Below are 17,133 nucleotides of genomic sequence, written 5' to 3'. Positions count from 1 at the left end.
CAGTCACGAGTCTTATAGGTCTCCCTTTATATGTGAGGGCACGTTTACCCCTTGCTGCTTTCAGAATTTTCTCTTTATCTTTGTATTTTGCCAGTTTCACTATGATATGTCGTGCAGAAGATCGATTCAAGTTTCGTCTGAAGGGAGTTCTCTGTGCCTCTTGGATTTCAATGCCTTTTTCCTTCCCCAGTTCAGGGAAGTTCTCAGCTATTATTTCTTCAAGTACCCCTTCAGCACCTTTCCCTCTCTCTTCCTCCTCTGGGATACCAATTATACGTATATTATTTCTTTTTAGTGTATCACTTAGTTCTCTAATACTCCTGGATTTTTTTATCTCTCTTTTTCTCAGCTTCCTCTTTTTCCATAACTTTATCTTCTTGTTCACCTATTCTCTCCTCTGCCTCTTCAATCCGAGCCATGGTGGTTTCCATTTTGTTTTGCATTTCATTTAAAGCGTTTTTCAGCTCCTCGTGACTGTTCCTTAGTCCCTTGATCTCTGTAGCAAGAGATTCTCTGCTGTTCTCTATACTGTTTTCAAGCCCAGCGATTAATTTTATGACTATTATTCTAAATTCACTTTCTGTTATATTATTTAAATACTTTTTGATCAGTTCATTAGCTGTTGTTATTTCCTGGAGATTCTTCTGAGGGGAATTCTTCCGCTTGGTCATTTTGGATAGTCCCTGGCGTGGTGAGGACCTGCAGGGCACTTCCCCTGTGCCTTGGTGTATAACTGGAGTTGGTGGGCTGGGCCGCAGTCCGACCTGATGTCTGCCCCCAGCCCACCGCTGGGACCACAGTCAGACTGGTGTGTGCCTTCTCTTCCCCTCTCCTAGGGGTGGGATTCACTGTGGGGTGGTGTGGCCCGTCTGGGCTACTTGCACACTGCCAGGCTTGTGATGCTGGGGATCTGGAGTATTAGCTGTGGTGGGTAGGCAAGGTGCACAAGGGCAGGAGGGGCAGGCTTAGCTCGCTTCTCCTTAGGTGATCCACTTCAGGAGGGGCCCTGTGGCAGCGGGAGGGAGTCAGATCCGCTGCGGGAGGTTTGGGTCCTCTGCAGAAGCACAGAGTTGGGTGTTTGCAAGGAGGGAGGAAGTTCCCTGGCAGGAACTGGTTCTCTTTGGGATTTTGGCTGGGGGATGGGCGGGGGAGATGGCGCTGGGGAGCGCCTTTGTTCCCCACCAAACTGAGTTCTGTCGTCCAGGGGCTCAGCAGCTCTCCCTCCTTTTGTCCCCCAGCCTTCCCGCTTCCCGAGCAGAGCTGTTAACTTATGACCTCCCAGACGCTAAGTCGCGCTTGCTGTCAGAACACAGTCCGTCAGGCCACTCCGCTTTTGCCAGCCACACTCGGGGGCTCTGCTTGGCCGGCGAGCCGCCCCTCCGCCCCGGCTCCCTCCCGCCAGTCCGTGGAGCATGCACCGCCTCACCGCCCTTCCTACCCTCTTCCGTGGGCCTCTCGTCTGCGCTTGGCTCCGGCGACTCCGTTCTGCTAATCCTCTGGAGGTTTTCTGGGTTATTTAGGCAGGTGTAGGTGGAATCTAAGTGATCAGCAGGATGCCTGGTGAGCCCAGCGTCCTCCTACGCCGCCATCTTCCCTCCCAGACCTTTCCTAAATTTCCCATATAGTTTTAATTGTGTAGTTTATTTTCTTCCTCTTGAATATTGAATAATTTTTATGTACTCTCAATACAAGCTTATTGCTAGAATTTGATGTGTAAATGCTTTCTTCCACTGTATATTGTACTTTCATTGTTTGTCTTCCACAGACATTTATTGTTTATGTTTTTCTTAGATTTATTTATTTATTTATTTATTTATTTATTTATTTATTTATTTTTGTATCTATTTATTTATTTGCAAAAAGGGTTTTCTTTGCAGGAGAGTGGGGCTCTAATGAAACAATCCAGATCCCATGTCAACGTCCCACTCCTTTGACTTCTTCTTGTCATCTGTCTTCTCCACTGCTGTGGCTGTGTTGGAACCAGCAGCAGGAGCTGCAGATCCTGGAGCAGCAGAGACAGTCACAGTCCCACCAGTGTGCATGCTGACCACCAGCTTGCCACTCCCCCTGGGCAGTGACATTTTCAATATTTTTTTTTTCCATTCAGCTCGCTGACAACTTTGCTGAGCCGGTCGTCATCCACCTTGATGCCGACACTATCCAGAATCTTCTTGATGTATTTGGCACTGGGGGAGGCATCGTCTCTGAGGGAGGCCAGCAGGTAGGAGGTGATGTAACACATCCTGGGTTGGAAGATCCTCAGGCTTGCAACCTTGGCAGCATTAGGGTTGAACCAAGCCTTTATTCTTTTTTTTTGGGGGGGGGGCACTTTTAGATACATGACAATATGGAAGTGAAGGTACAGAGATCTAGTGTATACATCTTAAAGACATACAGGAAAAACTTTCCTCATTAGCATCGTCCCTACTAGGTTTGGTACATTGTTTACTATTGATAACCTATATCGACACATCATGATCACACAAAGTCTGTATTTTACAATGTGGTTCATTGTTGCTAGTGTAACCATTCTTATAGAATCATATTGATTAACTTCCCTGCCCTAAAAATTCACCCATTAAATCAGCACTGTCCCTCTACTCCTCATAAAGTCAGTCCCTGGCAAACACTAATCATTTTTTAATATGTCCATAATTGTGCCTTTTCAAAAATCTGTTGTAGTTGGAATTATATACTATGTAGGCTTTACAGATTGGCTTATTTCATTTAGCAATATAAGCAGAAATGTTTAATTTCAATGAAGTCCTGCTTGTGAATTATTTATTTCAAAATTTGTGTTTTTGGTGTTGTTATATAAGTGTTTTTAAATTTTTGATAAATCTTGTGTGTGTGTATGTGTGTGTGTGTGTGTTTTATTTAAATTCAAGTTGGTTAACATACAATGTAGTCCCAGTGATTCATCTCTTACATATGGCACCCAGTGCACATCCTGAAAAGTGCCCTCCTTAATGCCCACCACACATTTAACCCATCCCTCCACCCACCTCCCCATCAGCAACCCTGTTTGTTTTCTGCATTGAAGAGTCTCATGGTTTGCCTCCCTATTGCTTTTTATCTTATTTTTCCTTCCCTTTTCCTCTGTTCATCTGTTGAGTTCCTTAAATTCTGCATATGAGTGAAGTCATATGATGTTTGTCTTTTTCTGGTATATTTTGCTTTGCATAGTACCCTCTGGTTCCATCCATGTTGTCAAATGGCAAGATTTTGTTCCTTTTCATTGCTGAGTAGTATTCCATTGTATATCTAAACACATTTTCTTTATCCACTCACCAGTCAATGGACATTTGGGCTCTTTCCTTAATTTGGCTATTGTTTATAGCGCTGCTATAAACACTGGGGTGCACGGGCCTCTTCAAAACAACATTTTTGTATCCTCTGTATAAATGCCTAGTAATGCAATTGCTGGGTCCTAGGATGGTTCTATTTTTAACTTTTGAGGAACCTCCATACCGTTTTCCAGAGTGGCTGCACCAGTTTGTATTCCCATCAACAGTGCTAAATGGTTCCCCTTTCTCCACATCCTCGTGAACATCTGTAGTTTCCTGAGTTGTTCATTTTAGACATTCTGACAGGTGTGAGGTGGTATCTAATTGTGGTTTTGATTTGTATTTCACTGATGTTGAGCATCTTTTCATGTGTCTGTTAGCCATCTGGATGTCTTCTTTGGAAAAGTGTCTATTCATGTCTTCTCTCCATTTCTTAACTGGGTTATTTGTGTTTGGGGTGTTGAGTTTGATAAGTTCTTTATAGATTTTGAATACTTTCCCTTTATCTGATATGTCATTTGCAAATATTTTCTCCCATTATGTAGGCTGCCTTTTACTTATGTTGACTGTTCCCTTCACCACGCAGAAGATTTTAATCTTGATGAGGTCCCAATAGTTCATTTTTGCTTTTGTTTTCCTTGCCTCTGGAGACATATCAGGTAAGAATCTGCTGTGGTCTCAGTCTAAGTGGTTGTTGCCTGTTTTCTCCTGTAGGATTTTGATGGTTTACTGTCTCACATTTAGACCTTTCACCCATTTTGAATTTATTTTTGTGTATGTAAGAAAGTGGTCCAGTTTCATTCTTCTGCATGTCACTGTCCAGTTCTCCCATCACCATTTGTGAAGCGACTTTTTTCCACCTGATACTCTTTCCTGCTTTGTTGAAGAGTAGTTGGCTATATATTTGTGGGCCCATTTCTGGATTCTCTATTCTGCTCCATTGATCTATGTGTCTGTTTTGTGCCAGTACCATACTGTATTCATAATTACAGCATTGTAATACAGCTTAAAGTCCAGAATTGAGATGCCTCCAGCTTTGGTTTTCTTTTGCAACATTACTTTGGTTATTCAGGGTCTTTTGTAGTTCCATACAAATTTCAGGATTGTTTGTTCTAGTTCTGTGAAGAATGCTGGTGTTATTTTGATAAGGATTGCATTGAATGTGTAGATTGCTTTGAGTAATATCGATATTTTAACAGTATTTGTTCTTCCAATCCATGAGCATGGAATGTTTTCCCATTTGTTTGTGTGCGTGTCTTCTCCAATTATTTTCATAAGCTTTCTATAGTTTTCAGTATACATACCTTTTACCTCTTTGGTTAGGTTTATGCCTAAGTATCTTATGGGTTTGGGTGCAATTGTAAATGGGATTGATTCCTTGGTATCTCTTTCTGCTGCTTCATTACTGATGTATACAAATGCAACCGATTTCTGTACATTGATTTTTTATCCTGTGACTTCGCTGAATTCATGGATCAGTTCTACAGTTTTCTGGTGTAGTCTTTCAGGTTTCCACGTTGAGTAACATGTCATTGTGAAGAGTGAAAGGTTGACTTCTTCCTTGCCAAATTGGATGACACTATTTCATTTTGATGTCTGCTAACGTTAGGGCTTCCAGTACTATGATGAACAACAGTGGTAAGAGTGGATATCCCTGTCATATTCCCGATAGTCTTGTTTTTTTAATTCCTTTTCATATATTGTATTTTTGGTGTCTTTTCTGAACACTGTGTCAAATTTCTGATTGCAAAATTTTATTTGTGTTTACTTCTAAAAGTTTTATAATTTATAATTTATTTTTAAAGTTAATTTTTGTGGACACCATGAGGTTTAGGTCATGCTTCCTTTTATTGTATTGGATACTCATGTGTTCTAACACCAGTTTACAAAATCCTGTCCCTGCTCCAGTCAAATGTTTTTATATGTATCTTTAAAAAAAAATCAGATGGGCACATTTTTAAGGCTCTATTTCTTAACTCTCTACATTTTCTCATTGATCGATCTATTTATCATTTTATTAATAGCATGAAATTTTAATTATTGTTCCTTCATAATAAGTCTTGAAGTTGACCATACTTATTCATCAAAATTCTTGTTTTTCTAAATTATTTGGTCTATAGTAGTTTCTTGGCCCAACCCATATAAACTTTATCATCAGTTTGTTTAGATCTACAAAAATCCAGTGGTATTTTAAATAGAATTCTGCTAAAGGTACAGATCAATAAGAATTGATATCTTTATTACATTGTTTCTTGTTCTCTGTGAACATGATATGAGTTTCCATTTAGTTACTCCTCTGATGTCTTCTATTAACATATTGAAGTCTGTATCATGCAGATTATGTACATACCATATTTCGATGTTCACCTAATAATTTATTTACCTCTGGTGTTATTGTTAATTGTGTTGTCTTGGCTTCCAAATTTATATCCTTAGCACATAGAAATATGGTGTGTTTTTATGTTTTGATTATATATTCTGGGACCTTGCTAAACTGACTCATTAAATGAAAGAGGTTTTCTCTTGGAGTACATTTCTTAGATTTTTTTAATTGAAAATCATGCTTTCTATAAGTAGGGGCATTTTAAGTTCTTTCTTTATATCTCTATGGATTTTGTTATGTTTCTTGTCTTACAATGGCCAAGAGTTATAGTAGAAAGTTGTACAGAAGTTGTGCGTATTAACAACCTTGCCTTTGAATCTATTCTAGGGAGAAAGCATTCAATGTCCCATTTAAAAAAAATAAATTTTTTTTTTAATTTTTGAGAGAGAAACAGAGTATCAGTGGGGGAGGGGCAGAGAGAGAGAGGGAGACACAGGATCTGAAACAGGCTCCAGGCTCTGAGCTGTCAGCACAGAATCCGATGCAGGGTTCAAACCTATGGACCGCGAATCATTACCTGAGCTGAAGTTGGATGCCCAACCTACTGAGCCACCCAGGCGCCCTTCGATGTCCCTTTTTTTTTTTTTAATTTTTTTTTTCAACGTTTATTTATTTTTGGGACAGAGAGAGACAGAGCATGAACGGGGGAGGGGCAGAGAGAGAGGGAGACACAGAATTGGAAACAGGCTCCAGGCTCCGAGCCATCAGCCCAGAGCCTGATGCGGGGCTCGAACTCACTGACCGCGAGATCGTGACCTGGCTGAAGTCGGATGCTTAACCGACTGCGCCACCCAGGTGCCCCTCGATGTCCCATTTTTAAACCTGATGGTAACTGAAGGTTTTGTGTAGATGATCTTTATTATCTTGTGTATGCTGGTAGAGTTGATTTGCTAACGTTTTGTTGAGGATTTTTGGTTCGACATTTTTTAAACTTATTGTTTGTTTACTTTTATGATGCTGCTTTTGTGGAGTTTTGGTATTCAAAGACAACAAATGAGTGTCAAATCACGTCCAAGTTTCACATTTTTCTGACTTACTCTTTATCCACTAGTATAAAAAACGCTCTCTGATTATAAGGTATCCACGATTCCTATGGACCTGTGGATAATGCAGGATGATATTCCTATATTAAGGTCAACTGTGCCATATAGGATCACAAAATTGTAACAGTAATGTATCATATTCACACATCTCAGAGATTAGGACATAGAAAGTTGAGGGAGCATTCTTTATAATTTGTTTCCACATCTATATACATTTACTGTAGGAGTTTTGACAATACTGAGTCCTTCTTTGCCTCTCCAGTTGTTTATGCCCATGCAATGAGCTCTTTGGCTATGTGTTCTAGGCCCATGGAGGATATGCTCTAAATGTGATGTGGACTTGTTCTAATCTTTCCTAAAGTTGTGTACAGAAGGCTCCACTTCAAAAAAGTTTTTTTTTTAATGTTTATTTATTTTTGAGAGAGAGACAGACAGAGAGGTGCAAAGAGAGAGGGAAACACAGAACTTGAAGCAGGTTCCAGGCTCTGAGCTGTTCAGCACAGAGCCTGACATGGAGCCTGACACGGGGCTCAATCTCACAGACAAATGGACCATGAGACCATGACCTGAGCTGAAGTCAGCAGCCCAACTGACTGAGCCACCCAGGCACCCCCAGAAGGCTCCACTTCAGCTATCTACTAGAGATGGCTGGTGCACAGAGAGCGCCACTTTAGGCAAGTAATAGAGGTGACTGATGTACAGAAGACCCCACTCACTTTGGGTAACTAGCATAGATCCTCTGGTGTACAGATGATGCCACTTTAGATAACTACCTGTCACCTCACCACCATACCCCCCACTTCATAAAAGTTGAGGATTAAGGTCCAAACTTGATAGAGAATACCTTGGGGAATGGAGTTGGAAAATAATTATGTACCACCTGGATCATCTGTTCACCCAGTTGATTACCAGGTCAGTAGTTACCCTGAGTAAAGCTCTGTGTAAATTATATGGAGTGACTTGCTTCATTTTTCAGTCTTAAAGTGACTTATCAGTCTGTGGGATACTTTTTGGACCCACCTCTACCTTCGAACAATGAACCTTTTACAATCTGCCACAAATCAGTATTTTACATTTTAAGTTCAGGTAGAAATTTTACCATCATATAAGTTTTGTTTGTTTGTTTGTTTGTTTTACATTCCTCTCTTTAAGTGCTTTCATCTATTTTAAAAAAAAACCTACAACTACTATAAACTGCATGAGACAAATTATACCTTTTGTAATTTATCATCAAACATATTTTCAAGAACCCAAGCAAGAATAATTTATTTATCATTACTTTTACCCTTTGTTCTTCCTGATACTCTAAACCTCTTTTTTTTTTTTTTTTTTTTACCATTCACCACCTATCTGAAATAATTTTTTGAAGGAGTTGTTTTAAAACATATCTGTTGATGATGAATTCCCTTAGTTTTGCTCTATCTGGGTATGCCTTTATTACATTTTTATTCCTGAAGGATAAAGTCACTGGGTAGAGAATTCTGGGTTAACCACTGTTTTTTGTGTTTTTTTTTTTTTTTGGCACTATGAGCATTTTGTTTCACCTCCTTCTGGGTTCCACATTTTCAGATGAAAATCCATAATCATTTATACATACACAATTTGTCATTCTTTTCTGATTGCTTTACAGATTTTTCATTGTTTTCCATTTTTAACAGTTTGACTATGCTGCGATTAGGCATGTATATGTTTGGGTTTATTCTAGTTAAGTCTTTGTTAGCCTTTGGAATTTGTAAGTTTATGTTGTTTTGCCAATTTGTGATGCTTTCAGCTACAATTTCTTTTAGTGACTTTTCTGCCTGAGTTCTATCCTCTCCTTTTGGGACCCCAGTGACAAGATAATTGATTTTTTTCTTTGTTATTTATCTATAAATCCCCTGAGATTCTGTCATTTCATTTACCAATATTTGCTATTAATATTGTTCAGTTTGAATAATTTTGAGTGAACTACCTTATAGTTCTGATTCTTTCCTCTATGGTCTTCATTCTCTTTGAGTTCACCTAATTAATATATAATTTCAATTTTAAATTTATTTTTTTTTAATCAGGAAAGAGAGCACGTGAGAAGGGGACTGAGGCAGAGAGATAGAAAGAGAGAGAGAGAGAGAGAGAGAGAGAGAGAAACATAAGCAACCTCCAAGCTCAGTGTAGACTCTGGGATCATGACCTAAAGTGAAGCCAAAAGTTGGACACTCAACCAACTGAGCCACCCAGGCACCCCTCATTTCATTTTTTTTAGTCTAAAATTTCAATTTTTCTGTCTTTGTTTGTCTATATATTTATGTGTCCTTTATCTTAGTATGTGTTGAATGTTACTCAGTGAATCGTTTTTATAATAGCTGCTTTAAAGCCTATAAAAATTCAATAATTGGCACTTTGGCATTGACATCATATAATTGTTTTTTCTATAGCAAGTTGAAAATGTCTTGTTTCTTTACATGCCAAGTAATTTTGGAGTGATCGTGGAAATTTTGTATAGTTTATGATGAGTCTGTAGGTATTGTTTAAATAATATAGAAAATGCTCACTTTTCTTTATTCTCTTTATTTTTTAGCATAAATCATCCCATATAAGCTTATGGTACAAGTTTTAACCAGCTGCTTCTGTTTTGGTTTTGTTGTCTTCCACTTTCAGACTTTTTGCAGTTCTACTTAGATATGTCCACATGTGCATGACCCAGTGAGAAGTCTACAAACTTATGGTAGTCTATCAGTTAAGTTCAGTTTTAAGTCTTAAGTGCTCTTTATGATCATATGAATGGATGTGAAACTTCATGGCATTACTTAACTGAGTCTCACTGGCTCCAGAATCTTTCTGGTAAATTTCATTCCTTGGGCCTCCCCTTTTCTGCCTTGTTCCCAGAAAACTAGGAATTTAGTTGTCACATTTTGCATGTACTTTTTGGTAATACACTATGTTCTTGGCAAAACCGAACAGGAAGAAAAGATGTGGGGATCTCCACAACCATTTATGAACACAGTCCCCCTGCTGAAGAAAACGACCCCTGAAGGTCCCCACTCTGCACTCTTGTAGAGTTATAGGGAAGTGAATAATGGTACCAAATAAATAGAAAAATTAGAGAAGATTATGCATTTTGCTGAAATATTAGGAATTCCCTTTTCTTGTCCTTGAGGAAGAACTAGAAAGATTTTCCTAGATCTCCTGTAAATGCACTGGTACCCATTTATAGATTTTGGTTGACTTATTTCGAGGACAGGAAAATGGAGCAACAGTGAAAAGCTTACCTCTGATTTATTGTTAGTTCAAATTCTGGTCTTCTTCCCCAAATTGTACTGCTACTGTTTACTTTTTAGAATCATCAACTGTCTCTTCCTTGCCTTCCATACTTATTCAAAAGCTGCATTTATTGGGAGTGACTGAGTGGAATGTGCTTGCGCTGTTATAACTTGCACTGGGTGTGGAATAATGTAAGTGAAGCCGAATGCACCATGGGCTGTGCTACATCAATATTCTCTTTTCTATTCCTACTCAAACTTTCTCTAGTGTAAGTTTAAGCATATCCTGGCAAGTAAGTGAACAACAGTATGACAGTCGAATTCAGATTTTCAAAAACTTTATTCCAAAACTAGAAAGGTCAGTTGCTTAGGTGTTGCATGCCAATAATATATTCCAACATTGTTTCTTCTCCTGGGGCACAACACGTAACCAGCCTTCCTTTTCCCATTAGTTGGAATAATCAATACTTGTTTTCAAGATAAAAAACCATAAAATCCCCCTGTGGGATGTCTCATGGTAGGATTTAATGAAGATAGCAGAAATGATATTCAGAAAGGCCACTGAGGCACTAAATGCCAATACTAGGTTAATAACTCTGACTATCTAAGATGATGTGAAAAAGTCTGTAGAATGGTTTGATCAATGTCAGGATCACTAATAGATGTGTGGAAACAAATTTTTGAATGCTTCCTCTTTTGTGGTATATATAAATAAAAATGTTGTAAAAATTAACCTTTATATCCTCATTTAACCTATCATTTTGTATGAATGTGCAGATAATGGTTATATTTTTCAAACATCTTATAGTGAAATGCCACACAAAATGATCAAAGAACAGTGATATAGGCATTATCATTTTTTAAAAATCAAACACATTGTGTTATTTCATTAGCTATATGTCTCTCATAATAAAATGTGTATGTAATTCCATATATGTATGTGTCAAAGTTTTTATACCCATTCTAATGATAAATATCTAAGATGTTTACCCATCCCCCTGAGAAAAAAGATGTTTATGCCCCTTTCCAAATAATTCTCATACTAAACATTTTTGGTAATATCTTTTGTATCACATGCATATATCACATGCATTTTTTGCTATGTAAATACCGGGGAGTAGAACTGTTGCTTTACAATTAAGCATATGCTCAAACTTAGTAGATCCTAACATATATTATTCTCACTAGTAGAATATGAAAGTTGTTTCCTTTACATCCTTGACAAATTCTAGCATCACCATTGACTTTAACTGTTTTGATGGAAATATAATAGTTTTCCCATATGGTTGTTTTTCTGAAGTTCTTTGAGGTATAAACAGCTCAGTGCTGATGTTGAAACTGTTGGTGCCTTGTCCACATCCATCCATGTTCACCATTCTGCTACAAGATTATGACTTCTTACTGCAATCTTAGTGAATATCATTCTGAGAGTTGCATCTAGTTCCAGGAACGTGCTTGTCCCATTGTTTGCAAAAAATTGGGACTCAGTGCTCCCAGGAAAAGATTTCTACCAATGACAGACATTGTCGGTAATAAGTACTATATGCTCTTGCTAAATAAGTGAAGAAGTTCAGAGATTTTTTTCTAAATCTTCTCCTGAAATTACCAGTGGGATTGAGTTTCAGTTCATATCACTGGTAATTTTTTTTCATTAATGTATCCAAACTTGTTTTCCTTATGACTCTTAAATCAATTCCAAGCTCTACCACCTATGATTCCTTAGACAGGTCTCCAAATAAGTTACTTGCGCTTAAAACCTATTCTCAATGTCTGCCCTCTGGTGACACCCAGAAGAAGATAATTTATCTTTGCATAAGTTTTTGACCACTTGCTTTTCATATTTTTAAAAACCATATTAAAGCTTATGTTATATATATTTTCCCCTGGGTTTGCTGCAAATTTCTTATTAATTTGTAGAAATACTTTATATATTTTAGATGTGACCTAGATCTGCTTTGTATTGCTAATAATATATAGTCACCCTTTGTCTATCGCTTTCTTTTGCATTTTTCTCCAAAGATGTATTATCATGAACATGAATTTTTAATTTGAATATAGCCGAGTTTCCACATATTTTCCTTTATATTTGATTTTAAAAAGTATCCCTTTACCTTAATTTCACACACAAAAAGATATTTTTCTAAATTAATCTTTAGGTTTTTACATTTAGATTCCATAATACACTTGGAATTGATTCCTTTGTATTGTATGAAGTATGATTATACCTCAGGGCTATAAAGGGCTTCTACTTTTTTTTGATATGCATCTCCAATTGTCTTGGGGCCATTGCATTTCAATCTGCTCCCTTCACATAGCTATTTCATTTTCATCATAAACTATGTCAAATTCTGATTATTCATATTTCATTAACTGCTTTAATATTTAAAAAAAATTAATGTTTATTTTTGAGAGAGAGACACACACACACAGAGTGCGAGCAGGGGAGGGGAAGAGAGAGAGGAAGACACAGAATCTGAAACAGTCTCCAGTCTCTGAGCTGTCAGCACAGAGCCTGACGTGGGGCTTGAACTCACGAACTGTGAAATCATGACCTGGGCTGAAGTCGGCTGCTTAACCAACTGAGCCACCCAGGTGCCCCTGCTTTAATATATATGTATATATATATCAAAATGATACACCCTGTTAAGTTCTATAAGTATTTAAAATGCCTTGATAATCTCAGCCTGAACTCACACTTGGTCATATTCTTTGAAATTGTCCTGACTTTGTTTTTTGATTTTTTTTAAACTGCAGTAAAAATTGTGTTATTTTTTTTTATCGATAATGGTACTCTAAAAGCAGTACTAGAAGATATGATTTCTATTTTATTTACATCAAATATAAGCTAAATTCTTAAAACAATCTCTATTATTAAATACTTTAAGTCAGACTTCTTCCAACTATACTTTTATTTTTCTTTAGTATTTGCTCTTTTAGGATTTAGTCACATATTTTGGCTTATTCCTAATTAAAGTATCCTAAATTACAATTTAGTGAAGAAAATTTAAGTACACAAAGTACTATCAAGAAAGTTTACATCCAACTTGGAAGGAAATTTCTCCATGTTAATAAAGTTACTAAGATGTTAACAATTTTTAGCAGTGTATCCTATATAATTGAGTCCACACACTGCTGCTCTCAGGGAATGGTGAGGACAAAATTTCATATAGATAGAAATACTCTTGAAAATCATGTTGTAATAATTTTATAGCTGATATTCTACTACCTCACATAGAGTTAATGTTTCCATTTAATTTGAAGTTAATAATATTAATGATGTTTTATATATTGGTCATATCCATATTATTATAAATTTATTGATTAATCTTAATTGATTGACCAACTGCCTAAATGGAATTTCCACAGTCCCCAAGTTCTACTCCAATTCCATTTTGGACCACATTTTTTCAATAGACCACCTTTTTATCTAGCCCTAGTTATCTCCTGAACAACTGGGTGTGGCTTCTTCCTCCAGAGCAATTTGAACATCCTTGTTTCTCAGACTATAAACTAAGGGATTAAGAATGGGTATGAGGACTGTGTAGAAAAGTGAGAAAATCTTGTTCAGACTGGATGTTGTTTCTGATGGTGGTGTCATGTACACCACAACCAGAGTTCCATAAAACAAACTCATCACAATCAAGTGGGATGAGCAGGTGGAGAAGGCTCTGTGTCTCCCGGTAGAAGAAGAAATCCTTAAAATGGAGGACAGAATGCAACCGTATGATAACAATGTCCAAAAGAATGGAGACAGGGATAAGTATGATGAAGCAAATGCTGCCCTTTCCACCATTGTAGTGTCTGTGCAGGAGAGCTTCACCAGTGGGAAGAAGTCACAAAAGAAATGGTTGATGATGTGGGGACCACAGAAAGTTAAAGAGGTAAGCAAAACTAGCACGGCACCCACGAACAGAAAATCACCAGTCCACAAAGCAACTGCCAACTTGACACAAACTCTGTGGTCCGTAAGTACTGAGTATCTCAGGGGCTGACAGATGGCCAAATAGCAATCATAGGACATGACAGCCAGGAGGAAACACTCCACAGTGAGCAGAGCACCAACAACGTACAATTGCATCACACAGGCAGTAAAGGAGATAGTGACACCAGCAGCCAAAACCTCCCACAGCAACTGGGGAAAAATGCTGCTTAAGTATCCAACATCCACACAGGATAAATGGCACAGGAAAAAATACATTGGAGTATGAATATGTGAACTTTTCTGGACAGCAAAGATCAGCAGCAGGTTACTAAACAGTGTGACAATATAAAGGCTGAGGAATAAAAAGAAAAGGATAGTTCTATTTTCTTCAAGGTCCCCCAAACCAAGCAGGATGACATAAGTAACAGTGGACATATTTCTCTTTTTGTTTTCTTCCATCTAAGAGCTATAGATGAAAACAATTCTTGTATAATGAAATAACTTTACATGGCTTATTTCAAGGGCGGAGACTGTTGTTACATAGCCAGGGCTAAAACCTTATCCACTAAACTCCATGATGCTGTGACTTCCATCCCAGATTGTAGTATTATGTCCTCATTTCTAAATCTGCATGTCCAAATTAGCTAGAAGCCAGGAAAGTCTGGAGGAGGGGCTGAAGTGTTAGGGTCAGGCGTAAGGCAGGGTAAAGATAAGAGTCAGAGGCTAAAAAAATTTTAGCAAAGGCTTTATCGGGAGCTAAGGTCTCGGGCGAAGTTCCGTGACTCAGGGAGAGAAAGAGAGAGAGGAGTCAGGGAAGTCGCGCCCAGGTGTGGTGGCGTGGGGTTTTTAAGCTGCAGCGGTTCCGGGTTTAGGTCCAGGTGGGCCTTTTTCGCATCAGGTCATGCTGTCGCTCGGTGATTGGTTGACCTCCAATTCGTTCTGGCACACTACTAGGGGCTTTTCCTTGGGTTGCGCTGGCAAGATGGCTGTCCCCTCTACTGTGGTTCCAAGGACATCCTAACATGAAGGGGTGAACATGTATTGGCAGTATGTATTGACTTTTTATTAATCTTGCTTATCTGTGATTCTCTGAATATTCCTTTGATAATTGTAGTTTCAGTTTGAATGTGGTGATACACAAAAGTTTTTGTCTTTCATAGTTGTTCCTAAAAGCAGTTTTATACTAAGGATAGTTATCATTAGACCAATTACATATTTTGTTCCAGAGAAAATTATACAATGATAACATTTGGATTGGTTTCCTTAAATTCACGTTTTAAAATGTGTTCCTCTTCCATTGCCATGGCAGATGCCTTCATTCTGGGACACTTTGGGAAGGGCTTTACTTACATACACAACTGTTAGTCATTCCTTGAAAAGCTCCATCTATGAAATGGTCCATGATGTTGTCCACCGCTCAGAACTTACGCTGGAAAGACATTTACATTTAAGTTCAAAGAGATACATGCACCCCAAAGTCTATACCAGCATTATTTACAGTAGTCAAATTATGGAAACATCTCAAGTGTCCATCAACTGATAACTGGATAAAGAAGATGTGGTGTATATATCTATATCTATACCATCTATATCTGTATCTATATCTATATCATCTATACCATCTATATCTATATCTATGTCTATATCTGTATCTATATCTATATCCATATATCTATAGGTATAGATATAAGTATAGATATATAGATATAGATACAGATATAGACATAGATATAGATATTGTATGTGGTAGATGGTAGTTGGAAGATGTGGTGTATATATAAATATATGCATCTGCCATCTACCACATACAATATCTATATCTGTATCTTATATATACACCACAATTTCCAACTACCATCCAACACATACTATATCTATATCTATCTATCTATCTATCTATCTATCTCTCGATCATCTATCTATATAACGGAATGCTATTCAGCCATGAAAAAGAATGAAATCTTGCCATTGGCAGCAACACGGATGGAGTTAGAGAGTATTATGTTAAGTGGAATAAGTCAGTCAGAGAAAGACAAATACCATATGATTTCACTGATATGTGGAAATTAAGAAACAAAACAAGTGAGCAAAGAAAACAAAAGTGATTTTTAAATACTTTACTTTTTAAACTCTTCATGAATAAATTTCTAATTTTGAAACTATGAGCACTTTAAGACCTGTCTGTGTCTTGTGTCTCTGATACCTAAGCAGTACCATTCACTCCTTCTCTGTCCTTTTTCCTATGTTTGTGTTAGCCACCTTTTCTATTTCTCTTTTATATATAATTTGGCAAATCCCATTAGCTTAACTTCCATATTTATGTAGAATCATCACTACACAATTGTCCTATCTCAATCTTTACCAAACTGTACATGGATGATATCAAAATTTTATTAAGAAACAGATGTAAAAGAAGTAAATGAATGAAGACTATATATTATTATAAGTAATTTATATAGATATATATATATGAACTTCTACTAAGCAAATTATATCAAAAATGAAATTGTTATTTTCAATTACACAGGATCTTTGGAAAGTGATTATTATTTTTCAAAGTTGAAATAAAGAAATATGTGAGGAAAATTAATAATGTTTAGAGAAACAGTTTTTAAAAACAAAGTATAAATTTACTAGATATAAAAAAGTTTTAAAATATTAACAATGTTATTTTGATTGAAATATAGTTAAAGCATAACACTCTTGGCTAAAAGCAGGTATTAACATTCTATAAAAATTATGGTAAACACATAAGTACAAATCAGTGAAAAAAGAACAGACTTTTCAAGAACTTATTTCCTCACCTTACAAGTGTACCTGAAAATCAATTCAGAATGACAAAGAAATTAAATTTATAAAAACAACAGCAGGGAAAATATTTTAAAAGAAGATAAAAGTTAGGATAATTTTAGTAGAGCTAAGAATTATCAAAGGAAAAGAGTTTATTTTTGTTTTTTCCAGCTTTATTGAGATACAATTAGTATTTAACATGTGTAAGTTTAAGATGTTCAATGTGTTGATTTGATACATTTATATATTGCAAAATAATACCACCATCACATTAGCTAACACCTCCATCACTTCATATAACTCCTATTTCTTATTTGTAGTAGGAACATTAAGGCTCACTACCTTAGCAAATTTAATAACATAATACAGTATGGTTAACTATAATCACACTGCTGTGCATTAGACCCCCAGAACTTATTCACTTATTCATGTTCTAGCTAGAACTGTGTGTATTTTGACAACACATTCCTAT

The 17,133-nt window shown here is 37.0% G+C and overlaps 1 protein-coding gene and 1 pseudogene across 1 annotated transcript; both read right to left on the bottom strand.

Annotated features, from left to right (window-relative positions):
- Window positions 1-1,889: 1,889 nt before the first annotated feature.
- Window positions 1,890-2,242, bottom strand: LOC123577465 (annotated as a pseudogene).
- An 11,140-nt stretch (window positions 2,243-13,382) lies between these two features.
- Window positions 13,383-14,330, bottom strand: LOC123577411 (olfactory receptor 5M11-like). The gene has a single exon (XM_045439711.1). The coding sequence runs from the start codon at window positions 14,328-14,330 to the stop codon at window positions 13,383-13,385; it is 948 nt and encodes a 315-aa protein (XP_045295667.1).
- Between the last annotated feature and the right edge of the window lie 2,803 nt (window positions 14,331-17,133).

The sequence above is a fragment of the Leopardus geoffroyi genome, chromosome A1 (assembly GCF_018350155.1).
Source record: "Leopardus geoffroyi isolate Oge1 chromosome A1, O.geoffroyi_Oge1_pat1.0, whole genome shotgun sequence".
Taxonomy (NCBI): Eukaryota; Metazoa; Chordata; class Mammalia; order Carnivora; family Felidae; genus Leopardus; species Leopardus geoffroyi.
The sequence above is the reverse complement of the archived record's forward strand: the minus strand, read 5'-3'. Positions and strand labels throughout refer to the sequence as shown.